At 35.8% G+C, this 27,004-nt stretch overlaps 5 protein-coding genes across 10 annotated transcripts; 3 read left to right on the top strand and 2 right to left on the bottom strand.

Moving 5' to 3' along the window:
- The first annotated feature begins 617 nt into the window (after positions 1–617).
- LOC102627782 (uncharacterized) lies at positions 618–3,297 on the top strand. The gene is made up of 3 exons (XM_025101404.2): positions 618–792; positions 1,721–2,967; positions 3,034–3,297. The coding sequence occupies exon 2, from the start codon at positions 1,774–1,776 to the stop codon at positions 2,911–2,913; it is 1,140 nt and encodes a 379-aa protein (XP_024957172.2). The 5' UTR covers positions 618–792; positions 1,721–1,773; the 3' UTR covers positions 2,914–2,967; positions 3,034–3,297.
- A 1,259-nt stretch (positions 3,298–4,556) lies between these two features.
- On the top strand, positions 4,557–8,635 carry LOC102615256 (monothiol glutaredoxin-S15, mitochondrial). 3 transcript variants are annotated; one of them, XM_006465319.3, is made up of 7 exons: positions 4,557–4,683; positions 4,792–4,879; positions 5,729–5,863; positions 6,012–6,111; positions 6,679–6,745; positions 8,071–8,149; positions 8,230–8,635. In XM_006465319.3, the coding sequence occupies exons 2-7, from the start codon at positions 4,808–4,810 to the stop codon at positions 8,284–8,286; spliced, it is 510 nt and encodes a 169-aa protein (XP_006465382.2). In that variant the 5' UTR covers positions 4,557–4,683; positions 4,792–4,807; the 3' UTR covers positions 8,287–8,635. The 3 variants fall into 3 exon arrangements, with proteins under 3 accessions (XP_006465382.2, XP_006465381.2, XP_024951277.2); XM_006465318.3 differs by having other exon boundaries at positions 4,567–4,694; XM_025095509.2 differs by having other exon boundaries at positions 4,596–4,651.
- Positions 8,636–8,865: 230 nt separating this feature from the next.
- Positions 8,866–14,945, bottom strand: LOC102614962 (periodic tryptophan protein 2). The gene is made up of 8 exons (XM_006465317.4): positions 14,440–14,945; positions 13,116–13,972; positions 12,222–12,473; positions 12,038–12,130; positions 11,428–11,799; positions 10,072–10,416; positions 9,573–9,800; positions 8,866–9,484 (listed from the first exon to the last, which is right to left on the bottom strand). The coding sequence occupies exons 1-8, from the start codon at positions 14,774–14,776 to the stop codon at positions 9,314–9,316; spliced, it is 2,655 nt and encodes an 884-aa protein (XP_006465380.2). The 5' UTR covers positions 14,777–14,945; the 3' UTR covers positions 8,866–9,313.
- Positions 14,946–15,464: 519 nt separating this feature from the next.
- On the top strand, positions 15,465–22,420 carry LOC102628074 (protein tesmin/TSO1-like CXC 3). 2 transcript variants are annotated; one of them, XM_052431414.1, is made up of 11 exons: positions 15,465–15,710; positions 16,336–16,496; positions 16,600–17,017; positions 18,020–18,142; positions 18,795–19,176; positions 19,283–19,500; positions 19,595–19,665; positions 20,266–20,446; positions 20,520–20,618; positions 20,902–20,968; positions 21,396–22,420. In XM_052431414.1, exons 1-11 carry the CDS (start codon positions 15,639–15,641, stop codon positions 22,031–22,033), a joined length of 2,430 nt encoding a protein of 809 aa, XP_052287374.1. In that variant the 5' UTR covers positions 15,465–15,638; the 3' UTR covers positions 22,034–22,420. The 2 variants fall into 2 exon arrangements, with proteins under 2 accessions (XP_052287374.1, XP_024951272.2); XM_025095504.2 differs by having other exon boundaries at positions 15,466–15,710; positions 19,283–19,496; positions 19,591–19,665.
- A 228-nt stretch (positions 22,421–22,648) lies between these two features.
- On the bottom strand, positions 22,649–27,004 carry LOC102615940 (uncharacterized). 3 transcript variants are annotated; one of them, XM_006465321.4, is made up of 10 exons: positions 26,841–27,004; positions 26,091–26,182; positions 25,711–25,825; positions 24,511–24,547; positions 24,291–24,360; positions 24,066–24,170; positions 23,620–23,770; positions 23,403–23,485; positions 23,149–23,242; positions 22,649–23,053 (listed from the first exon to the last, which is right to left on the bottom strand). In XM_006465321.4, exons 2-10 carry the CDS (start codon positions 26,119–26,121, stop codon positions 22,966–22,968), a joined length of 774 nt encoding a protein of 257 aa, XP_006465384.2. In that variant the 5' UTR covers positions 26,122–26,182; positions 26,841–27,004; the 3' UTR covers positions 22,649–22,965. The 3 variants fall into 3 exon arrangements, with proteins under 3 accessions (XP_006465384.2, XP_015385504.2, XP_052287375.1); XM_015530018.3 differs by having other exon boundaries at positions 26,091–26,313; positions 26,841–27,002; XM_052431415.1 differs by lacking the exon at positions 26,841–27,004 and adding an exon at positions 26,580–26,797.

The following is a 27,004-nucleotide window of genomic DNA, read 5'->3' as shown; positions in this document are numbered from 1 at the left end:
TTCACGTTTCATTCAATGACTAATGCAAATAATTGTCAGATTAATCACATAAAAGTCAAATTTTATTTAATACATAAGTCGTCATTAGTCTGTGATATGTTAGTCAAGATAAGAACTTCATATTCCAGTTTTAATATTATCATCTTTATTTAGCTAAAATGTGAACTACAATTTACAAGATTTGCAAACATGTTGAAACCTTATTTGACATTGAGGCTAATAACTATAGCAAAAAGGTACAATATTAAAATATTTAGTAAACATTAGTTATTTTAGTTCAAAAGTTATGTTGATTTGATTTTATATTTATATGAGAATATTTTTATTATTATTATTTAAAAGTTGATTCAAAAATAATTTTTCATAATTTTTTAAATTCTTCGGCAATTAAATCATAAATAAAAATAATTTGAATTGCCGTAAGTTACGGATGACGTAACTCTATTTAATAAATACTGAGACGGGATGGAGTGTTTGTTGCTCAACACAGTATTTAATAAATCAATAAATTACCGATGAAATGGTCGACTGGGCTCCAGCGGCCAGCCTGTGTCTGTCGACGGATGGGTCGGGTAATAGGTAACGTACAACGAACGGTACAAGCCCCACGAGCGGCGCCACGAGTCCGAAAAGTGATTATAAAGTGAACAAAGGGGCATCATCGTACTTCCACAAACAAATTCCCAAAGCAGAAAAAAATAAGTACCAACTGATTATATATTAATCATTCTGCGGCACTAGGCTTTCTGTGTCGCTTGAAATTCTCTCAGAATTCGAAAAAGGAGAATCCAGGTGAGTTCTCTCCTCCTGGCGACTGAAGACCCTTTTAAATTGTCTGCCCTTTTTGTTACAATCCGACGTCGTTTCTGGATTAATTTTTCTCATTATGTTTTGTTAATGTTTATTTGCTTCTTGTATTTGACTTTTGTGTATACCCACGATTACAGTGTTATCTGGGTCTCAGCAGGTGACGAGAAAGATTTAATTTGCGTTATCTCATCTGGGTTTTGTCTGATCTCGTCTGGGGTTTGATTTGCTATGTTATTTGGTGAATTTTTTTGTTCGTTGTTTTGTGCTTGACTCTATCATCATCGTAACAAACTTAAAGCTGCTTTTTGGAATATAATGGGGGACTTAAAACTATGAGTTGCATTTGCATTGCTTGTAATTTTTATGTGTCTATTGCCTCTCTCTTTTTGGCAATGTCTATGTAGAAATTCGATATACGCCATTAACATAAGTTGGTCTTGTTTTAGACTCTTGAGTTATGAATTTTGTTTTAAGTTATCAGACTGTTATTGATTAGTCGCTTTTATTCACGTTGGCTAGTGAGAGTGTGAGCCCTTTGATTTTGAAAGGATGCCTTGAATGGGGAGAAAGAAGTCAGAAATGACTCAAAACTAAACAAAAGAGGTCTTGCTTTGCGGCTAACATAAAACTATAAAGAAAACTACATCAGATGCTATTATATATACTCTGTTTATAATGTTTGATCGTATACAATGTTTAAATTTATCTGTAATTTTGTTTATTGCTGGCATCATCTTAGTTTTTGGAATGTTTTGTTTGTTTTTGTTCAAAACTATACCGAGTGCCTTCATCCATGCAATCTAAAATAGAGAAGTACTGGCTCACACATAAACATGGACAGTCCTCTTTTATGTCTTGCTGAAGTTTGAGGTCTTTTTTAGCTGACTAAAAATTTGATATGATTACATAGGGCTCCAGTAAGTACTGTTGTGAAGTTAAAAAGTTGACATTTATACTTCCAAAATGCCAAAGGATAGAAGAGCTAAATCTTTGGCTTTTGATCGGTCTAGGGCATCTCCTTATCCTTGTAGTTCTAGTTCCAAGGATGCCAAGCAGTGCAAAACTGAGGTCTCTACGGGATCACTTGAGGATGCCAGTGAGTGGGAGGATACTAGGTGCCCAATCTGCCTGGAACACCCCCATAATGCTGTTCTCTTACATTGTTCTTCGTATGAGAATGGTTGCCGACCTTACATGTGCGATACAAGTTACCGTCACTCAAATTGCCTTGATCAGTACCTTAAGTCATCAGCATCAGCCCCGACAACAGAAATAGGACAAGAAACTCACTCAAGTATGAATTCTTCTACAGATACGGAAGAAACCTCACTGGCTGGTCAAGTCCGACATGATACCATACTGCCTGGGCAATCTCGTCGTGATGCAAGACTATTGCAGCAGAAGCTAATGTGCCCTCTATGTCGAGGACAGATCCATGGTTATGTTGTGGTAGAGGCTGCTCGTCAGTTCATGAATTCTAAAGTGAGGAGTTGTTCTTGTGAGGATTGTGATATTTCTGGGTCTTATTCAGAACTCAGGAAGCATGCTAGATCAGAACACCCTTCTATCCGGCCAACTGAGGTGGACCCAGTACGTGAGCATGATTGGAGAAGGTTGGAGAATACTAGCAGTTTAAGGGATCTTGTTAGCGCAGTTCGAACAGCAATGGTGGAAGTAAATGGCGAGGATGTTTCCCGATATTCTCCTTATGACACCTTTCTCAGCTCACTTCTGCATATATACCTTTTCTATGAAATGCATGGACTCAATGTAAATAGTGAACAAGTGGAACAAGTGCCTGTCAATAGGAGCTCATGGAGACCACTGAGGTTTAGGAGCAGGGAAACAATTCCTACCCCAAGGTATAGGTTGATTAATGATTTTCGAATAGGGAGGACACATGATAACAGGCATGATTCAGAGTCAAATTATTCTAGATGGAACAACCATTTGGGAACACAAAGAGTTCATTATGGGAGGAGCAATGTGGAGTCTAACCGTGCTTCGAGACACAATGACAATTCACAGCAGCAAAGAATTCGTGATCATCGAGGTTTACGTTGGCGCGGTCCGCAATGGTCTGGATCCAACAACCGACGGTGATTGCAGCATCTCAGCTTACTTTGCTTACAAATGAATCTCGGTACTAAGGTTGATGTAAGTAACTTCAACCAAGATCTTTTTTCTTCATTATTTTCCTTGTCTCACCGTAATTACTTTCAGGGTTAGTAGGGATGGTGCAAAATTTCCATTTCACTGATGGCTATTGCTTCGAAGATGGGACCAACAGAAAGAAAGCAAGAAATGCAAGATTTAGATATGCATGTTGTTACTTTGTCAACTCATCAACGTACGATAAGATTAGAAACGAGCATAGTGTCTTTGACACAGACAATTATAGGGATGGATTGTCAGTTGATTTTAAAGAGTTTGAATCTCTCGTTGTTCCATGCATCTGAATACATTCACTTGTCAATTTTGCTTAAACTAAGTAGGGTTAATTATATGGGTGACACATTTTTTGGTAAATTTTAAAAAGATGATACATTTTTTAAAAATACTCGAGCATGTTAATTATAAAAGGACGTTTTTACTTCTGGAATTATCTATAATAGATATAAAATGACATTTCTATCTTTAAAATTAATTACAAATATATTTTTCTTCCTAATTATTATTTTTTATTTTTTACATAAAAAATTACATCTAAGTACAATTAACGGGTTTTTTGTTTTGTTATTTTTTTAAAAAAATTCTTGTTGAATCAAACTTTATTATTAAAATTAATTACAAAATTTTATTTGATTTTAAAAAAAAATTGTATAAAAAAAGAGAAAATTTTGAAAAGAAAATTTTATCCTTTTATGTAATTTTTTCTAACTATAGAATTATAATTACAAAAATGGAGGGTTTTAAAGGAGTGTGAAAAGCATTATTCATTATAAAAATGGGTTGGAGTGATGTTAGAGTTAAGCTTTGGACACCGTCAAAAGTTTCTCAAAAATCCCCTTTCATTAAGAATACCAAATAAAAAATTTTAATAATTTCGGGTGGGCGATTTATGGAAACAAAAAGAAAAGGTGTGGCTATTTGTATTTTAAAAGTTAGTTAAAATACCATTTTATTTTGTACAGTCATAATTAATTTTATAAAATTAAATTTATTTTGCACACTCTTTAAGTGTTACAATGAGTATTCTATATGAGTGTTCAAAGTAATTACATGTTATTGACTTATAAAAAATTATTTTTAATAGTAACTCACATTATGAGTGTTTTTTGTAATAAAAGTTTTATTAAAATTAAAATATTTAAAATAATTTTTAAAATGTAAATAATCTCCACCCGATAAAAAAAAAACTCGCTAAATTCATGTACTCAAAGAACTCACAACTAAATTTTGAAATTCTAATTCTTACTCTATAAACCCAGCATATTGCCCAATATACCACTGAATTAAAAATATTAACTTAATTCCCTAAAATTAAAACCTCTGAATAACTGCTATCCTACTTCCCCTAACCCTTTCTACTGAAAAGTTTGATTGAATTTAACTGAAAATTTATTTCTTCTAATTTTGGCCGATTGGAAGCTAATGTCAATCTAAATTTCATCTCAAAATTTTTTTTTTTACTCCGTAATTTGGTTACAATTAAGCCCGTAAGTTTAATGGAAAAAAATACTCGCTTCGACGTTTCACTTAATTTTTACAGCCGTTCGATTTCTAATAGTAGCCGATCCCTTTTTTTTTTTTTTTGTGTACATACACTTCTTACAAGTTCTGAAAGTATAAATATTGCCGACATAAGCCAAAGCCAACTCACTCGAACTCTTCGATACAGGTGAAAAAATCTGAACTCGGTCGAAAACCGAAGTGCGTAACAGGTCTCTTGAAGCTTTTCTCAGTTTTGCTTGAACGAGGATTGCTTTTATGAGATTCTTACTGGTTGTTAATACACCTTGGCTTCTTTGGTTTGTTCAGGTACTTATCCAACAAGATGGCGAGATCATTGTCCAACTTAATCTTCAAGGGAATCGCTAGTTATCCATCTGCGCGTTCCTCTAGAATTGTAAGAATCTTGATTGACGCTTTAGCTCATTTAGGATTAGGTTTTTCTTTTTCTTTTTTGGAAAATGTACGAAATGTTATAGAGAGGACTTAGTTCACCTAATGAAAGAAATTGTTGTTGTCTACTAGTTGAAACTTCCATTTGATTATTTTGATGATGCTTTGTCGGAGCTTTTGATACTTTTGAATTGTTTGATGGTGTTGGAGGTGAAATATAAAAGTGGGACTGAGTGATATCTGAATGAAAATGATGTACTTCGAAAGGGTTTTTCTCCTTTTATGTTTCCGGACTACATGTGCGTTTTATTAGTTGAAATCAGTAATTATATGTATGTCGCTGTCGTTGAACTGTGACTCTGGGACTGCCAAAAGTGCTTTCAAATAATTTTTGATGATTTTGCTTCTATGTTGGAGTAATTCAATAGAGTAGATTTTGCTTAAACGAGAAAACATGGATTTCTGTTGGAAAGAATTTGATTGGTGCCATTTTTAGTTAGTGTTTTCTGGTTCAATGAAGAATTTGATTGGTACTTTCTGAGAAATGATTTTTACAAAAAGGATTCTCAATGAGCACAAAATCAGATTTTTTTTTAAAAAAAAATTTTTTCTTGTTCCAACACTGAGTTAATTACATTTTATTTGTGAGGGTTAGTGTGTTCAAAAACTTTTATTCACTTCAGTCTGGGCTACAAATTGCATGGGCGTCAAATGAGCTAAGTGATAGACATGTTTACAAAGTCGTCGTATTATCATATCCATCACTGCCAAAATATGAAGTATTTTGCTTAGTATGTTTGTTATTATCATAATAGGAACAATAGCTCATGCTTTTGCGTTTTATTGTTAGTAGGTATCCGGATCCTTGTACCGCAATGGGATGAAATACTCTACTGATGTGCCCAATGATCCTGACACACATGAGGATTTTAGACCTACTAGCAAGGTCGACGCCTCTGGCCTTTCTTTAAAGGAAGTTGTTGAGCAGGTACAGATGTCTTGTCAATCATCAACACTATTTTATGATGGAAATTTTGAACTTCATGTTTCGCTTTGTTTTCATTAATTTTTTTTCTTTTAATTTTTTTTTTTTTGGAGCTCTATGTCCATTAAGTGGTGATCAAATTCTGCTGTAGGATGTCAAAGAAAACCCTGTGATGCTTTACATGAAGGGGGTTCCTGAATTTCCTCAATGTGGTTTCAGTTCGCTGGCAGTGCGTGTACTGGGCGCATATAGTAAGTTTTCTTATTTCTGTTCTTTGGACTCTGAACTTTTTCAATTATTTTACATGCTTGTTAAGCTTATTGTTGTATCAGTTCTCATTGATATCAACAGAGGTAATGGACATCACATGAGCAATGTGATAGGCAATCTTATGCTTAGCCTATGAACCTCATCTTGCCTCCCCCATTTCCTGATTAAGTTTTTCCCTGGTCACAGTATGTAAATCAGTATTATAATGTTATATGAGATATATTTTCCATAAAACAACATATTGACTCGCTGAAAGTGGTCACAATATATCATGCAGTTTGTTTATATTTAAGTTATTGTCAGTGTACATTGGATATATTTTCTTCTGGTTGAGATGGAAAAAATCAAATTAATTTCTGATTGAATATATTGTCAGCATCAAAAAATCTATATAAACGGCTAATTATTAAAAGATTTCTGGCTAGATTATGTTCATCATTGGCCTAGTTGCCTCTTCATATTTGCTTCGTCTAAGCTTTATTTGTTAATTTCTCTCCAATTATATTACTGGTTAGAGTAGTTTAATTCATGGTTGTGGGCCTGTGCAGATGTTCCAATAAGTGCTAGAAATATTCTGGAAGATCCAGAGCTTAAAAGTGCAGTAAAAGCTTTCAGGTCAGTTGATCTTGGCAGGATTGATCTCGATTTCTAATTATGGTCTTGAACTTGAATGAGACTAAAATTTTCTAAGATACAACTTGCAATTAATGTGACAACTTGTGATCAAAATGCATTGTTAATATATAACCAAAATACCCAGAACTTTTACTTAGGTTAAAGGCCATCAATGTGATGGGTTAGAATCTCAAATATCATTCTTTGATTTCGGCATAATCACCAGAGAATCCATTCTCATGTGACTTGAAACTTTACTCTTCTAGTGCGTCTCATGTCATAATAACTTGCAAATACAGCTTCTCAAAATTTTCTTAACCTACTTCAGTAATGTTTTATCCTGCTACTGGGTAGCTTTCAGCTGCCAAATAACATTAGTGTTCCTTCCCTATTATCTTTGGGTTGTAAAATGTTGGAATTTATCATCATCAGCAGCATCTTTGGTGGTTTCTTTGTCTGGTTTTTCATTTATGTTATTTTTTTATTTTCGGTTTAGGGGTGATGAGGCAGGTCTTCTGATAAATTATGACGGTTGAAAACGTTGATGACTTGTTTTCTGTTATTCAATATGGTCTGCTTGATACTTGATACATAGTAAAAATAAAAACTGTTGTGAAGTAGTTGGAGATAGTTCTCAATCAAATAAAATGCAAGAGTGATGTTGAGCTCGCTCATTTGTAATCTGGTGGATTATCATCGTCTACCTGTATATTTGATATGTAGATGTGTCCTTTTAGCCCTTTTGGATTAGTTGAACGCTGAAACTCACGCAGTGAGAGTCAGATGCTCCGGAAATGTTGTTCAATAAATTTTCTTTCTACATATTAAACTAATTTCTGATAAATTTCTTCTATAATGCCTTTTTGAGCCTCTTCTATTTTGAATTGTATGAATCAATATGCTTTCTGCACTTTCTAGTGTTTATATGTGGAGAATAAATAAAAATAAAAGATATGACCTTGTCCCAGTTGATATTTTGTGCTAAGCATCGTTAATTCCTCTGCTTGAGGCTTTATCCTCCTGTTCGTTATTGATACATTGTTGAATTGTTTGTTAATGACGGGTATGTACCTCTATGGTGACTTAGTTTATCTTTTATCTAAATCTGCAAGTTTCTGTATTTGTGTTTAATTCTCTTGGCTTTGTTCAGCTTGATAGTGGCTTTTCCTTCAACGTTGAATACGTTTATTCTCCGTTGATAAATCCATAAGTATTTAAATGTATAAATGGTTCATTATTTGCTAGACATAACAAATGTGCACGACATTCTTGTTCCTTTACTGTTGAGACGGTTGTTTTTCTTAATGCTGTCACTTTCTACACAGCCATTGGCCTACGTTTCCTCAGATTTTTATCAAGGGTGAATTCATTGGAGGTTCAGATATTATTCTAAATATGCACCAGGTATCACATTATTTAGGTACTGAGTGTGAATTGACTTTCTTTGAAATGCCATTGCCTGAATATTGTGTTGTCCTTTACAGTCTGGTGAACTAAAGGAGAAGCTCAAAGGTATTGCATCCAACCAGAAGTCAGATTGATTTCCTGCTGTGGAATGTAAAGCGAGGAATAGTCTATCAGGTCTTTTACCATTTTCTGAGTTTCTTGTTGCTATAAAGCGATGGGATAAGTCCTTTTTTCGTCCGACAAGACTGGATCTGTTCCTTTACATACCCGTTTACTTGTTTTTAATTAGTTTATACAGCTGAGCAGAAATAAATTAAATAATTTCAACTGCAGTAAGAAAAAAATTATTTTGTGGGAAGTGCTGGACATTTGTATTCTGCAACTTTCCTGATTATTTCCTCTTTTTCTCCCTGAATTTTGAAAGTGAGTGGTTAATTTTTTTTAGGTTCGCTGATTAATAAAATAGCAGTATTACCCACAGAATGTTTCTTTTATTTCTGTTGGATGACTCCCAAATTGTAATATTTATATTACGTACCTATTGGTAAGGATATTGTATTTCTGAGTTCTAAAATATTTGTTCTAATTAAATTTTAGACTTCCAAAAAAAAAAATGTGTATATATATATATGTACGCATGCATATGTATTATGGAATAATTGTTTTTTTCAAAAAGAGAAGTAAGAAGTATGTTACAGATGAGCATGGAAGAATTGAACAATTTAAATGCTAAAAAGAAACTTTCATTCTCTATGCTCTTTCACAATCAGACGTCAAAAACTACAACATGAGCAACCCCTAGCAATGGAGCCGATGTTTCTGTAGCAAATTTGCTTTCAAGGTGTTAAATAACTCAAAATTGTGATACAGACCCAACTATTCATCACCCTCTCAAAATAAAATCATAAGAGAAATAACCATAATTCATGCTACTTAGACTTCGTTATGAACAGCTATGTTCGATACTTTAGCTGATCGCATTGTCACACTAGGTTTCTTGGCGGTAGTGTGTTGAAGTTTTTACAACAGACAGGCTGCAGCATATGCCTAGCAGGATCATTTGTCTCGAGCAACATAGATGGGGGGTGGGTTGGAATTTACAACAGCGCAGCAGCTTCTTAAACAAAAATTATTAATGTTAACCAATAAATAGAGAACACGTTACTTCTTGGCACCCACCGAGCATAAATATTGAAGCATATATTCATTGGAGGAACATGTATCTGCCAAATCCTGATGTATTCTGGTTATCGACTTCTGCAAGGATTTTAAAGATGGAAGCAGGTTTCTGGAATTTTGTTGAATGGTGTTACCATGTGTTTTGCAGAGCTCCTACCATATAAACCAATCAGTCCCGTAAACCAGCTAATGTGTACGCACGAAAAAATGAGAAGGGCATTTTAAGTTATTGAAACAATACCTGACACCAGCGTAGCATGAACTCCAAATGTGGGCAGCTCTCCAGAAGATCTGAAAGTGCCTCAATTAACCTTTGCATATATCTGTAAGGGATTGATGAGGCAACAGCAGGTATATCAACTGGACGTATGGCAAAAATGCATTTTTTGATTAGATTATCCTCATTTAATCGAAGGCTAAGGATTAAAGCTCGGTTTGGCTGATCTTCATTCAGTGCTGCATCAACTGCCTGCACAATAAGGTAAACAAAACATAACGAGTGGCAAATTTAAATAGACAACAATGTTACAAATCTCAGAAGGAAAGAGATGCTAATTCCAAACAAAGTGAGTGCTTATTTTTTACTGCCTCAACATTATTTGTATCATCTTACAATGAGAAATGTATGAACAAGGACATAAAAAGATAAAATCAAGAACTTTTCCCCAAGTGTACAATTTTCTTATTAGAATAACTAAGAATGCGCAAATATATAGACTTTCAGGGGTTTTGATTAGTACCTCTGGTGTAACATCTATGTCAAGATCAGTGGGATCAAAGATAAAGGATTCATCAATTGAATAGACTAGAACCCCCTCCGTTGTTGCAGCTACAAAGTTCCGGCCGGTGGGGGCAATTTTGAGGCATTTAGTTCGAATGGTAGGCCTTCCATGGTTAGGCAAGGCTCCTGGTAAATCATAATCTAACTTCCCTCGTGTTTGTTTTTCAACACCTTCTTCAGTGTCACTGTTGTCATCATCAATCAAGTCCATCGGGCCAGCTTCTGTCATATTCTTAGAGTTTAAGAAGTCAATAACACCATCTAGAGAGAGATTGTGGGTTATCTGAAATCGACGCAGCAGAACCTGTGCAGTATAGATAGAATGAATTACAGATCTGACTTGCCATGCATTGAAGATTTCAGGCATTATAATTGAAAATGACAACTTCAAACATTTGAAGAGCAGGATACATATTGAAGACCTAAAAAATGAAGCTAGGCATAAGACACAGACAAACTGATAATCCCAACTATAATGAAATGACATTAAAAGGTAGCACACACTCATTAAATGGTCTCTGAATATGATATCATTAATTAAAAAGCTTCATCAAGCCCAACTTGTAACCTGCAATTTAACCAGGATGAAATAAGTCACTTCTTCATTGGCCAAAATATACACCTCCAACCGAAGTTCAAAACCTACAGTAGACATATAAGGAAGGCTGTGTGGTCATTTACAAATAAAATCTGTGAATCTGCTGGACCACTTTAGTTTGAAATAAACATAAAACTAGTATTTGTGACAAACTGACCTCCTCCTAATTTAGACTCAGAAAGGGAAAGAAACCTTAATTCCATCCCTTTTAAAATTTTAAAGTTTCAAACAAGTTACCAATTATAATCCCCTGGAAGACCTACGGAAGTATAACATTCAGCAGAATTATTTTGGATTTCCTTAAGGGTGATGAGGGTAACTCTCGCTCTGTGTCAAAAGAACCAAAAGTTTCACCAACTACAAGCACAATAAAGAAATGCTAACATTCCAATACTTTAGACATCCACCAAATAGAATTTCCAGTACACCATCAACGGTCATTAGTTACTGCAGATATATTCTAAGTAAGGGTCTCGATCCCAATAGATAAGATCGAACATAGTTACTGTACCATTTCCCTAAAAATCTTCATTACTGCATTGCACTTTTAACTATCCGCCACCCTTAAGGACGTTAAAATTTTGCAAACACTCTAGAAATGTACATGCAAACTTCAATGCAAAAATAAAGAACAGCTTTAGGTTCGCCACAGAAAAATTATAAAATAACCTAGGATTCAACACCAATGTATTTACATGCTTTTGCAGACAAACTTACCTGATCAGCAACATCATACATACAAATGTATTTGCTACTTCCACCGGCTAATATGTAGCTTCCATCAGCAGAATAACACAATGTTGTGAAGCACTTTCCTGAACTAGAATTGGCTGCTGATCTGCGATCAGTCATGAGACGCCCTCCAGAAATATCCCTGCGTCCCTCAATAGTGTACATTAGCTCACCATTAAGTGGGTCCCAGAAATGAATCTGTCCATCTAATGTGCTGCAAGCCAACTGTCTCCCATCTGGCCGATAAACCACTGTTAAAACATCATGTGTGTGAGGGAAGGATTCCCCAGAACCTTTTCCTTCAAAAACATTCCACAACCGAACAGTTTTATCCCATGATGATGAAGCTAAGGTAGCCTACATGTGAAAAAAGAACAACCACATTAAGCCATTCAGAGTCAAGAGGTAAGATGAAATGTCTGATAAATTTATAATATCTTCTTCTTCTGATAGCAATTAGATAGAAAAACAAGAATATGGGATGACAGCATAAAGAAGGGAGTGGGTGCAAGCTTCAAAGACTCGGATTAGGGAAATAGTAAAATGAAACCACTTCAAGGAAAAAAAGTTCAAACATGGTCAAAAGATAACTCACATTTGTAGGAGAAAACACCAAGCCATGAACGGGGCCTTCATGACCGCTAAGAATATCCAACAAACGACCCGTTTTCATTGACCAAACAAATATCTATTGTACAGACATTAGAAAAGAACTATCAGGATCAATAAATTATCATAGCAGAGCACAATCATAAGTTAATGATGATAACCATGTATACCTCAAAAGAATCTAGAGTTCCAGCACAAATAACTTCACCGCTTTGATCTGATGCCAAAGAAACAAACTGCCTAGAAGAAGGGGTAGTAAAAGTCCTAAAATTTCTATATCGAAACAAATCCCATGCACGAACTGTCCCGTCTAGAGATGCACTTAAAAGGCTATGGTTATTAGCCATAAAATGGAGAGCTGTGACAGCATTAGTATGCTCGGTAAATGTCACAAAACAAAAGCCCGATGAAACAGTCCATACCTGCAGCAAAGAAGATCATTAGCTCACCATGAGTTCAAGTCTTTCAGCACAAATTTTAACGAAGGAAGGTTATTATTGACGAATATTCAGAAGAAAATACTTTATTGATTTGAACCCTTTCGATTTACTTAATTGAAATTAGACTGTGTTTAGTATGAGACAACAAGAAAAAATAAAGAGTCACCTTAAGATTGTCCCAATCATAGATTAAAAATATAACCAATGGTTACACAAAAATGCTGAACTGAAGCCAAGAACACCATGTGAATGCAAAATTAGAACTAGTTCTTTGTCAACTGGAAGAAACATATTCAAGCTATTTAAAGTTTAACACGGAGCAACTCACATCATATATTAAGCCATTCATCCAACAAACTGATCATATATATATATATATATATATAGTGCATATGAAGGAATCTACCAAATCATTTACTGCAAAAAGTGAATATAGTGCAAGGTGATTCAGGACAAGTAAAGCAATATAATATGTGCCCTTCAACTACAGAAAAAGCAAGCAACATTACAAAGAATGATATTAAATTTGTTACTTGGAGGGATGCTAACAGATAACTTCACAAGTGTAAACAAATATATAATCCTAAACTACATGATCTTAGGAATGAAACTAAAATACAATACCTTGACTTTGTTATCATCTGCACCAGTGGCCAATAGCTGCGAATCAGGTGAATAAGCAAGACAATTTACATCAAAATAATGCCCCTGCTGCTTCAATATATAACTCTCTGAACGCCACTCCCAGACTAGCAACTGCCCAAGCTTTGCACAACCAAACACCAGCCAATTCCCTAGCTCATTAAAAACTGCTGTAGTAATCTTCTCTCTAGAAATCGACAACAAATGAATGCACACAAAATCAGGCATCTGGTATAAACCAAAGACCCCATTTGAGAACCCCACAACTACCATATCAAGCCCCCTATGATAATCACATGCTGTTACTTTTGATGGTGCCTGCGAAAAATCATCCTTCCTCAATAACCCCCACTTCTGCTTATGCAAATACTCCTGTTGTTCACCTAATTCTTCATCTTTACCATCAAAATCCTTTCTCTTCTTACCTTCACGCTCCATCTCTGGAGTACCTGGAGAGGGTGGCTCTGAATCTTCCATAGTTTCATCAATTTTTCCATCATTGCCACTAAAACCCCAACTAAACATGTAACAATCACGAGCAATTGTGTAAATCCTATTTACCTTATCAGTCTTTTTATCAACACTGAAAAAGCAACCCACAACTGAATCTCTATGGCCTAAAAGTAAAAACGGCTTATTGGTATGAATGCCCTTTAATTTTTCTTTTACATAGAACAACCTCACAGCCAAATCTTTTGAACCAACAAGCAAATAATTAGAATCAGGACTCCAGTTCAATGCAGTAACTTTGTCATTGCAATCAGCCAAAGTCCTTATTAACTCGAAAGCAAACACTTCCTTCTTAAACCCAGGTGATCTCCATATTTGCACCAGTTTACCTGCAAATTCCACAAACATATTGCTTTTAAGGCTAATTTAAATTTTCAAATCAATTCAATTCCAAAGGAGAAACAAAAAGAATTAAACTCATAAAAATAGAAAATCTCTTGTAAAATACACTTACCAATCAAACTAAAGTAAAAATTCAAAAGCAAAACTCTCTCTTTCTCTGACACAACCAAAAGAAACTCGATAGTACTTTATAGACACTTTATTAGGAAGTGCTTTTAGAGTCAAGTACTCAATCAGAGCTTTTTTCCTATAACAGATGTGTCAAAAAAGTATGTGAATTTGTTTTAAGAAAAATACTTCATAGCTGCTATTTCAAAAGCACTTTTAGGTTCTTTCGCCAAGAAAGTGATTTTGAGGCAAAGTCTGGGCATATTTGGTGCAAATTAAAATAAACCCCCTAGAAAGTATTGAACCCGAATTCAACACCTAAATTATTAATTATCCATCAAATTACCTGTACCGACGGCGATGTACTTGCCATTAGGACTAAACAGGATGGCATTTACGGGATATTTGAATCTAACACGATGAAGAACAACGTGGCAGTGAAGATTGATAAAATGGCATCGCTGGTTCTCATCGACGGTCAACAGAAAAGTCCCGTCCGGTGAGACGGCGATGCGACAGATGTTCGACGATGATTCGACGGGAAGCGTCACAGTTTTGGACTTTATTAGGTCTGTGACAGACACTCGGTTACCAACCGGTGAAATGAGCTTTGTGTTCTGTGATAAGACAGCGTTGCCACCTCTGTAGGGCGCGCCCAAGAGATTCTGAAAGCGGTAGTTCATGAGCGTGGGAAAGTAAAGGAAAATGCGGGAAAACTAATCAAAAGGAAGAAGAATACAAGTGTTTTAACTTGAAGTTAGTTTCATTGTATTAGGGTTTATGTTTTGGGGTTTATTGGTTTAGAAGACGATGATTTGGGTCGGGTGACCCGAGCATAAAAAATGAACCGGCCCGTAATATGCCGAAAGTGTTGTGTAGGGATCGCAAAAATCTTTACGGGGATAGTATTCTCAGAGATTTTTTCTATTTGGAGAGAATATGAGAATAATTTTATATTTAATTTTTTATTTAGGAAAGAGATGGAAAATTTTTTTTACCTATTTTCTTATTTAGAGAGAAAACAGGGATGAAGTGAAATCTCTATGCTCTATTCATTTTTTTATTTTAATTTTTAATTTTTAAAATTATTAATAAATAAATTATAAAATTATAAGTATCGTTAAAAATAAAAAAATATTAAAATATTTATATTATTAAATTTTTAAACATAATTAACAAATGAAAACATCCATGAGTGACTTTTCAAATATTCAAACTGTCCTCATATTTTATAAATATAGTACTTTACTCCACAAAGTTATGGATTATTTCAATTTAGTCCTACTCAGAGACTTGAGGTGTAATAAGACAAAATGTAGGGTCTGAATGGACTAGGCCCAGAAAACAGCCCAAAAAGGAAGAAGCGAGAGATACGAAACTACATTCCCGCTCAGTGACGAGTTCAAAAATGCAAAAACGAAACTCTATCTTCGTTATCGGTAATAAAGAAATGAAAAAATTTAAAGGAAAAGAATTCTCTTTTGTAGAGAGGAAATTATACAATGCGGAGAGAAGCTGTTAGGGTTTTGACGGTTTCGGATCGACATGGAGTCTCCTGAGGGCGATCGGATTAAAGCCACGTCATTGTCAACCCCTGGCTCGTCTCCGGCCGTTCAAGTTAGTCTGGTTTCCACTCTTTTTCGTTTTAGATTAACATGATGTCGTTTTATTTTTTCTGCATTATGTGATCTGATCGACTTTGCTGTTTTGGATCTACCTAGTATTACACTTGCATGGTAACCAAACAAAATCGTGTTTTTTTTTTCGGCGGGTGGAAATAGTGGAATTGCTCGTCAGTTCGATTTTCAAAATCAAGGAACACTTTTTTTTTATTTTGATTTTTTCAATTTTTTTTCTTTTTTTCTCCCTTTTTCATTTAGAGAGTTTTCAAATAATTAAAATTGCTTTCGTGTTTATTTTGAAATGTTTTATTGAAATAGATGAAAACATTTGCGGGTTAAACGGGACTTCAAAGTGCTTTTAAGATAAATTTTTTATATTAGCTTTTTTATTTTTTTAAATGGATGCTTGCAATAAGTCGTTTTATTTGAAAATGCTTTCGCAAATACATGTACTGGAATTGAAACGGAGCCTTATTTGTTTGTTTATCTTGATGTTTATTTTCAAGAAGTACATGTATTACAGAGGACAGTTTTGGTTTTGGTTACTCTATGCTTAAGTTCTGACTGGCGTTTTAATTCTGAAATTCTAAGTTGCAATTTTATGCTTCTTGTAACTGCAGGAGTCTCCTGTTTTCAATTTCATTAGCAACCTTTCTCCTATAAATTCAGTTAAAGCAGCAAGGTATACTCAAAGGTTTTTCGAAACTCAATTTCCAACCCCGCCGCCGGTCTTTAGAACGCCCCGATTGGATCTGCAGCGGGAAACTAGCTTCCTGAAAAGGTTTGAGTTATCTTAATCTGGGATTTTAGTGCTTTGGAAAGTTGAATGATTATTTTGATATATTCTGTCATATTTGAACTCTTTCTATTCGCATTTTCTTCAGCAATGATGCAGATGCAGCTAGCAGAGATTATGGAGATTGTGGTAATCGAATGAGTACTGTACTTGTTCCTTGCATGCAAAAGGAGTTGCAGTCTTGCAGTCCATCAGGGTGTGTTGATGATTATCTGACTGATCCTGTGGAGGTAGAGGGATGTTCAAATTCTAATGAGTTATGTGTGCAGCCAGCTAAGAATGTGTCAAAGTTGTCAAGCAGTGGTTTTAATTCCCCCACAATAACCAGCCCAAAAGTAAATGGTGCTAATGATAGGAATTCAGAGGATTTCATGCATATGTTGCCAGATCAAGCCGAACAAGACCCTTTAAGATCACTTGCTTTATTTGAAACTGCCATTGAGCAAAGGGATGCTGAAAGCTTTGACGGTTCGCACAAGTTAACCCCCACAGAAAAGGCTGATCAGGTTGAGTCAAATACGTTTCTTCTTTCTAGTGCACAACATTATGAACAGTATGTGTCACGGGCGAGTATGCAAATTTAAAAATTTACTTTATTTTGGAATGAATAATCATAAAATACTGATTTGTCAAAAGGGTGATGCAAAGTCCAATTAGAGGCTCCAAATGCTGTTAAGGTCTGACTGCGTAGCAGTCAAAGTGGTGGGGTCATCAAAGCTGGGTTGGTAAGAGAAGTTAGTTAGAATAACTAACTTTTATTTGCTCTGCCTTTGCTGGAGCTGGTTAGTGAGGCATGTTATAGAGTTCATAACCTTCTTGGCAGATATTATAGAGTGATTAAGGTGTCAACAGAGTTCCCATAATCTCATCTTGAATTCTTGGTTTATTCTTGTCATTAATGAGAGAGTGAGGCCTATTCTTGTGCCAAGAAAGTGAGTTGTGTGTGCTTCTTTTGTTCTCTGTGTTCAGTTTCTGAGTTGCTTGTTTCTTCAATCTTTGATTCTTGAGATTATTTGTGACCAATCATGGTTAGTCTTTTGCTTTTGTGTCCAAGATTAGTTCATCTGGGTTTGATCGATCAAAATTTACAGCATGCTTTGATGTGAAAAGACCATATCCAATGAATGCATAACTTTCTGTGTACTATTGGTTGAGAGTGATTAAGGTGTCAATAGAATTCTTGATAATCTCATCCTGAATCCCTTCACATTTCTTGTCATTAATGAGAAAAAACGAGGCCTGTTCTTCAGCCAAGAAAGTGAGTTGTGTGTCCTTTTTTTGTTCTCTGTGTTGGGTTTCTGAGTTACTTGTTTCTTCAATCTTTGGTCAATTCTTGAGATTAGTTGTGATCAATCTTGGTTAATCGCTTGTTTTAGTATCCAATATTAGTTGATCTAGGTTTGATTATCATTTTTGATTGATTAAGATTCACAGCACACTTTGATGAGAAAAGCCTTTATACAATGAGTTCTTTTGAAATGTCGGTTTCACAGAATGTAATGTTGCAGAATACAGGTACTCAACATAATGGGCAGGATGGAAGAAGTCAGTCCCCTAAAAATCTGCAGAATGTTGAAGCAGATAAAAACAGTTCGGAGAATGTAGGACCAGTCTCAACAGGATTATTAAAGGTATATATCTGTGGTATTAATAGTCTTCATGATAAGAGACATACTTTCTCATGATCCATTAATCTTTGCACAGGTCTTTTTCAACCTTAACTAAAGCAAAATATAGATCTCCTGAATCTCCATAGTTGTATAATCTTTTCCCAGTCCATTATCTTCATCTGCCACAAACAACAAAATGCCATCTATATTTTCCATACCAATACCAAATGTGCACGACATTCTTGTTCCTTTGCTCTTGAGACGCTTGTTTTTCTTAATGCTGTCACTTTCTACACAGCCATTGGCCTACGTTTCCTCAGATTTTTATCAAGGGTGAATTCATTGGAGGTTCAGATATTATTCATTCTATGTTGACCTTAATCTTTCGCTCGTATCATCTCTTAGCCCAATTTCTATGTCAGAAACTTACAATGTGGCATGGTGCAAACTGCTGTCTTCTTTAAGTTTTACGTTCTTACTGTTTTTTAGTCTCGGTCTCGTATCATCCATAGAAGGATTATTGAATATGACAGTAAAATCGTGAGAAGCTGATTTATTTTATTTTATCAGTGAAGATTATCATTTTTCACGTATTGCTTTCGAACAATGAAAGTGCTGCCGGTTTAGTTTTGTTATTCACTTTGCGTTTGGTAACTTTTCTAATCAAATGTAGGAATCCACTTCACATCAACGTGGTATACGTAGACATCTCCAATTTGAGGCTGCATTGGCTGGCAAGTGTATTACTACTTCTAAGAGCCATAGTTCCCATAATGTAACCCAAGAAAGTGATAATTCAACATTACCTGCTAGCTTTAGAGACTGGGAGAGTCTGATTCCATCTGATATTGAACCAAGAGAGGTCTCCAGTGGTAGGGAAGCAACCAGCAGTTCCCAGAATGTAGCTTCCAGGCTCTCTTTCTGCCAATCTGATTTTGTTAGATCCAGTCAAAATGAAGAAAGCCTTCCCTTGATTGGTCCACTTCCGCCTGGTTTTAGCTTGCATCTAAGCAGCATGGCAGAATTAATGCCCATAAGCTCAGATCTTATGCCAAGTAAGTTTTTGTCCACTTACGTGAGTTCACAACAGGATATGCTTATTCCTGGGGGGGAGCAATCGCTTAGAAAAGGACTCAAATAGTTGCTTAATTTCTTCTGCAGCTGGGAGAATTCATGACTATATGAAGAATGACCAGCTAGATGATCAGGCTGTTGTGGGAGCCAGCTTGGTCATTTCTCAATATACTGACAGTATGAAACAAATCAGTGACTCTCTGCAAATGACACTTTCTGAGCAGCAGGCAGCCCCATGTGAGGGCATGATGCTTACCTCAGAAATTGAGGAGTTAAACCAAGGTAGCCCCAAGAAGAAAAGGCAAGTCCATGTTTTTAAAGTTTTTCATTCCGGCCATTTTGATAATTTTTTGTTTATGCTGGTTGTCTAACTTGAGAATCTATTATGAATCCAGGAAGAAGGCATCAAATAGCAGCGAGAGTGAAGACTGCAAACGTTGCAATTGTAAGAAGTCTAAATGCTTGAAACTGTAAGTATGCTGGAAGCATGTATAGAGCCTCTTCTTAATTCCTTTATACTTGTTTCTTTGTCCTATAGTGAACAAATCCATCATTTCAGATGGTGAAATTTTCAGAGTGCAGCATGATCTTATTGAGGCCTTTTTTAGCTCTTTCAATGTTGACCCAGTCAGTAATGGTGATGACTATGCCTTCCTCTATAAGCACCACTGAAGAAAGTGGATTTATGCTGTAGATGCTAATGAAATAGGAATGAAACTAAAAAGTTCATAATGTATCAAGCACCTGTCATAAGATATATTATGTTTCATACTGTAGTTTATTAAGTAGAAGCTTTTGTGGTAGACCAATAGGAATTTGAAAATTCACAAATCATGGCAATTTAATTTGTTATTGACATCTATCTGCAAAAACTCGCTTTGGGTTAGGGCAGAGAGTTCAAAGGGTATGTTGGACATAAATTTATACTTAATGAGGAAACCAACTTTGTGTACACAAGTCTTTGATGTGAACTTATGAATTGCCTCAGGCTTTTCTTTAGTAAATAGAGTCACAGTCAGATTTCCCTGTACATTTTTGTATGTTTCATCTGTATTTTTGGTCATTGGCAGTTACTGCGATTGCTTTGCAGCTGGAATCTATTGCATCGATTCTTGCGCATGTGAAAGCTGTTTTAACAAGCCCGAATATGAAGAAACAGTTACTGATACGCGGCAACAAATTCAATCCCGTAATCCACTTGCATTTGCTCCAAAGATTGTAGGCCATGCTGACTCAGCAGCAAATGTTGTGGTAATTCCTTTGTACTAGATCCATCTAGGTCATTAGGGAATTGGAAGTATTCTAACGTGAGAACACTTTACAGGAAGATGGGAACTTGACAACTCCAGCCTCAGCCAGGCACAAAAGAGGATGCAATTGCAAGAAGTCCAAGTGTCTTAAAAAATATTGTGAATGCTTTCAGGTATAGAAATACTTTGATAACTGCCAGACTGCAGAATTTATTTTTCAGCTCATAAACTTGGAAAATTTCTCATCTCACTGCATTGTTCCATCACCTGTCCCAGTGGATGAGGCATTCTACCTGCATATATAATGTGAAAATGATTGTGAAATTATCCTTTGGTCTTAAAAGGAAGGCCATAATCCTTGTCACTTGAGATTGGAGATGGGATGGGAACTTGGTATACATTGGCCTTTCAATCATGCAAAACATATTCATGTATATATTTTCTTCTATGTTTAAGGCCAATGTTGGATGCTCCGATGGATGCCGATGTGAGGGTTGCAGCAATTCATTTGGCAGAAAGACAGGTTAGAACCATTATGCAACCTTAGCTCCTTAGTAATTCAGAAAAATACATAGTTCTATATTGTCATATGGTAAAGTAGTTAAACTATTTAGAGTACTTGAAAGTGAACCAGATTCCAAAAGTTTTTCAATCAGAATTTTCTTCCAAAACTCGTGGACTAGGTCAATCATTTATATCTAATTATCAGCTGTAATATATTCTCCCTATGAACTCCCGCAGCCGGCATCGTTTCTAAACCGTATGGTCTAGTCACTTGAAACTTTATAACTGGTCGTGAAGCTATTGAATTTCAGCTCTCTCACTTCACTAAAAATAATTTTGATTTAAAAATGTTGCCAGATTTTTTCCCGGACTAACATCGTGACAGGACAGTCTTTTATTTCTTCTCATAGTTACCAGTGCACTTACTCCATAATGTGAAATTGCAGAATCAAAATACCAGAAAGTTCAAAGATGGGAGAATCAGTCTCATGTAAAACTGGATGCAGCAGCGAACGTGACTGACTCCACCAAAACTAGGACAATAAAACCGTTCTCGGCAAGATGGGAAGATCTTCCTGATATGAGCCATCTCACCCCACTTTCTTATTCTTACCCAGAAGCTGAAGCTTCTTCTGTTTCCCCCAGTATGAGAGACTTTCAAAATGTTCGTAGAACCCATTTGCATCACGAAAGCAGCTTCCAGTCAGTTAACCCTCACTGGCAATCACCCATGAGTTCTATGCCGCAGTTTCATGAGGACTTTGCTGAACATAACAGGCGCAGTTCTTACAGTAAAGTCCATGACACAACAAAAGAAGACAATATGCCTGAGATTCAGAAGGATACTTCTACGCCGTCCAATGCAAGCAAAGCTGACGTACCAAACAGGAAACAAATATCTCCACCACAGTTCCAATCACAGGAGTTGAGGTCAAGCTCTACTCAAGGAGGTTTGGAAAGCGACCGCAAATTCAGTTGGAAAAATGTGCCTTCATTTCCTCCTCTTACTCCATACAGTAAGTCAAAAGATGATATTGGCCAAACTGGAAGTGATTTTAAAGGTCATCCCAATGATAACCGATAGGCAGAGTCAGGGAAAGGTTTGGTCACTTCAGATTTATTTCGATTAACAGTGCAAATGGATAATGGATAATCAAGCCGTAGGGTTTTTCACTCAAAAGCTCATTTAACCCTAAACCTGTAAGTTGCTCCCTGTTTTCCCATAAAAAAATAAAATAATAAGAATACAAGAAAACTGCTTGCAAGCTTGCATCTGTATTCCCTAGATGTGTAGAAAGCACTCCTGTTAGAGAAGAGGTTAATATTTGGCCTTTTTCTCAATCTTGTAGAGAGTTTAGTATTGTCGCCGGCAGCCAATGGTAAGAGAACACCATGTAATTACCATTAGTATAAAGATTTATAGTTTCCAAATAATATTGCAGGTTCCAGTTTGTCTGCTTTTTCCTTGCAATTCTGTTTCCATGCTATCATTTAAGAGGCAGAACGCATTTCCTTTACAGCTTTCTTTCTTTCTTTTTTTAACTTTTTGGGTAATTTTCAAATGAATTTGATTCCTTAACCTAACCTGTGGCTCTGTGCTGTTGTAATGTTATGGACAGGATCAGATTCTTAAGTTGATCTCAGGACATACAAACAAAACAACCTCATCTTTACGAGGTAGAAAAATAAAGAAGAGAAGTTAATCGACAAAGTCCATAGGACCTAATATTGCATTAATGAATAACAAAATGCTCGGATAAGTAGAATCCACTACATCCATTATCATCTACACTCTAAAACTGAAATGTAAGAAAACTGCACCCGAAATTTTATTGTTAGAACTGGCAAGGAAAACGGTTAAGATTCTTGATCTTGATCCATGTATACCATATACCCCCACAACCATTTCTATCCACTACCTATTAGAACATATGCTTGTTTCTCCCCCAGTGTTATTGTTTCAAAGTGCTTCCTCCTCCTCGCTAGATTCAACAAGAAACTGATGCTGTGCTACAGTTATGCACGGGAACCCTCGAGTCCCAGCCTTGCCGTAAGCCAATTGCAGACCTCGTCCATCTCTTTAGGGACTGTGTAATGACCAAGCCTGCACAGCCAAAACCAAACAGTCAGGTATTTGATTCTATTTTTGTATGTTACTCGTGAGTATATTCTTGCAAATAAAAGAAATTGAAGAGGTACCCTTCAAAGGATTTGAATGTGAGATGACGAAATCCGGATATACTCAAGCAGTTGGCAGATTTCTCTCCGTATTTATAGGGGACTACATCATCACCTATGTGAAAATGAATATGAAGATTAGATAAGGAGTTGCATTTAGTCACGGACATATCAAAAAGTTTGCTAGCCTCATGGTCTTTTGTGTTTGAACTAAAAAATAAAAGAAAAACAAGAACAAAAAAGACGCTATCATTGGAAGAGATGTGACTACGTACAAAGTCCATGAGTGAGCAAAATGGGCAAGGATGCAGCACGCCTTGCCGCCTCATGTGATCCTTCTATTTTGTTCCTTAAGTTTCTGCAGCATATGATATATCTTAAATTTATTCAAGCATGCTAGTTTTGGGATAAAGGGTGAAGGCTTGTAAATTTCTGCATGGATGAGAACTTCTAGATAGAAAGCATTTATTGTAGAAGGAAATCACTTCATACCTTGAACCTGGAAGCCAGCCACTTAATCCTACAACCGCCCTTAAGTTGACATAGTATGGAATCCCATTTCCATACCTACCCAGAGCACAACATGTTGCTGAGTAAAGTGCCACTGCAGCACCCATGCTGAAGCCTCCGATACCAACTTTAACTGTCAAGAACAAATAAAAATGTATGATGAATTCCAGTTCCTAATTAAGACATGAAATTATGAGTAAGAACCTGGAAAATGATATGGGAATAGCTCCTGGAAATAATGGTTAAAAAGATTTCCAGTTGCCAATTGAGACATGGTAATATTTATATGATTAAAAGCCACATCCTTTTTATAGATATGGAAGGCACTGGACTAGGCACTGGACTTCATCTTTGAACCATAAATTTATGCTGGTGTATTTGAAATCGTGAGTTATTTGTTTTGGAAACAATTTGGCCTTGGGAAGTACCATCAACTGGTTCTGTTGACAACAAGTTTGCAATATGTGCTGCTGAAGCATCTAAACCCTCCCAATCTTCCGGACCATCATCTGAAAGCTCTCCCACATCAAACCCTAATGAAGATTGAAGAAGCAGTGTACGTGATTTCAATCAGTACCAAAACATTAAAAAAAAGACCATACTGATAAAATATTCAAGTATTGCATTAACCAGAAAAGATCAATCAATCTTACATGCAGTGCATGGAAATCCCCCAAGTATTGCCACTGGACGAGTAGGAGCAGTTGGACAAATCCATTTTATCTGCAATGTCAACAGATTCATACGATAAAATATAGATGTCATCATACAGGTCAGAATAATTGAAAATATAAATTTTAACTGGTGTAGATTAAGGAAAAAGTGCATTCTGCATGAACAAGAGAGACAAATTTAACGTGTATGCATCCTTACATTTGGCAGAGGAAGGCTTTCCAATAACTGGGACCAGCTGCAAATAAACAGAACACTGAATAAGAAAATTAACTCTTAACTGTGCCTATTATCTATATTATCATCAGTGAAGCAAAGCTCCCCCTTCCCCCACCCCCACAGGAAAAAGATAATAAGCAACATGCTATTTTTTAATCTGCAAATTCAAGAGAATCCAATGGCAGATGGAGATTCTTTAAATCACTCAGAAGTTGACAACCTCAATAGCAAGGCCTGTGAGAAATCTAATTAATATATTCATCTAGGATAATGGGACCACAATTATTGAGCTCAAGCAGCTTTCAATGACAGAAATCACAAAATTATGTGCACATTTATCTGCACGTTGCTCAACGATGAAAGGAATAGCACCTGTTTCACCTTGGATTGGCGATGTGTATTCACCACGCTACACCTTGGAATCATAGAAAAATTCTAAAAGACATCTATTAACTAGTATTAGCATGAATATCTTTTTGTTAAAAGGTCATGACAGGGTGTTTGTTTGGCAGGAGAACCAAGTGAATTAGTGGTCCCCTATACATGACTATGGCATATGCTCTTTTCCTAATCTAGGCTTCTTTAGCTAAGATTGGCGACAAATGAGACAAGAAAAAAGGGGGAAATAAAAAAGACCAACAATCATATCTATATCATTTCAAGGCAGCACCCCTCTCTCCCATCAAAACTTATGCAATTGAGAAAACAATGGGGGAAAAAAAAACAAACTCAACATTAAAGTTTTAAAATCACACAGCCCCTCAATTTAGAACATGCCAAGATGCTAACTTTCTCTAACTCCTTCCTTTTTCTTTCTTTTGGAACCATAAGCCATCGTTAAAATAGGAAAGAAAAGGTAAGCATCAGATACGAACAATATCTTGTGTCTGCTACTAGTTTAATCACGTGAAACAGTGAGCAGAAAGTTTAGTTGAATCATAAATATTTAAGCTGAATACTTTAGTAACCTAAGCCTAAACTAAATATGAAGAACATCACATAAAAATTTCAGAATATATCTACTTAGCAACTCAGTCCCTCTATACATAGAACATAAATTTCCCTTCTGAAAAAAAAAAGTTCCAGGGTCTATAATGGGTATAAATCACAAGAATACACAAAAAAAGAACTGTAAAAATTTTAAAAAGGGATAAAATAAAATGAAAAAAATAGAAATAATACCTCGAGCCATTATCTCCCAGGCCATGCAACCAAACTATGGTAGCCTGATGTTTCCCTTTGGGCCTCACCACATGAGTCCTTCCAAACTCAAATGTCCTTCTAGCGGCTCTGCTACCTAAAATTCGGAGCAAGAAAGTCACTTCTCAAAAAACATTGAAGTTCAAAGAGCAACACTGTAACATGCAACCTCACTTAAAATTGAACTAGTCTACCAGAGAACCAGAACCCCTGACCACTGATGTGTAAAATTCGGATGATATACAAAACCAGTATCAAAACACAGCGCACACACTCAAAAACTTCATGCAAGTTAACTGAAAAGGAACCAAAGAACAGAAAATGAAAAAATTGAAACTTTAGAAGAAGGTAAAGAAACAAACCAGAGCCCACGGTTTGGTGGGAATAGCTCATTTTCTCTTTGCTACAAACTGCACTAAAAACTCCACTTATGGAAAAGACAGAAGAGGAGCTACTGCAATGACAAAAACCCAGAAAGAAACAGGTATTTATAGTGCCAAAAAGGAATAAAACAGGTGAATATGCATCGCTAAGTATGTCCAGAGTGTACACCAGCTACACATATACGCAAAAACCACCTAGAAACTGAAAAGAAAAGAAAGCATCCATGGAAAGTAAGAGGCTAAAAAGACAATGACAAAAAGCAAGATATCTTTTTATTAGCAGAAGAGAATCCAACCAGAGCAGCAGAGCACATTAATGAGCACATTCATCCATTTTTCTTGATTTGCAATTGCAACTTAATAAGAGAATCAATGCCTGTGGCTAGCGGCCAAAAACTAAAGCAAAACCCAACAATAACCGAAAAAATAAACAAAATAAAATAAAAACAGCAACCTCAAGAATATTACTTGAAATAACGAAGAATAAACCAAATTTGAAAAAGAAGATATCTTTCTCTCAATCATTAGTTTATGAATTTTTTATGATTGATTGACACCCATTAACCATAAAGCTACGAACTTCCAAGTTCCTCATTTGTCTTTCCGAGCAAGAAAACAACATGTGAAAATAAAAACCATCAAGAACTGAAAGATAACCAAGCCAAGAATTAATTTTATTTTCGTTTATTTTCAATTTTATTCTTTATTATGTGTTTATTGGGTACCAACCTGGAAAATGATAACTTATGTGCAAGAGAAGCAAGAGAAAGCTTGCCAACTTTTTTCCTTCCTTTCCGTTTTCTTTCTTGCTTGCTATTATTACTTCTTTAGCCGCTGAAGTCCCACCAATAAAAGTTTCTTTGTTTTATAGTCCTTGGAAATCCAACATTGCA

The sequence above is a fragment of the Citrus sinensis genome, chromosome 7, assembly GCF_022201045.2.
Source record: "Citrus sinensis cultivar Valencia sweet orange chromosome 7, DVS_A1.0, whole genome shotgun sequence".
In the NCBI taxonomy this organism is placed as follows: domain Eukaryota; kingdom Viridiplantae; phylum Streptophyta; class Magnoliopsida; order Sapindales; family Rutaceae; genus Citrus; species Citrus sinensis.
This window is presented reverse-complemented; position numbering and strand designations above follow the sequence as displayed.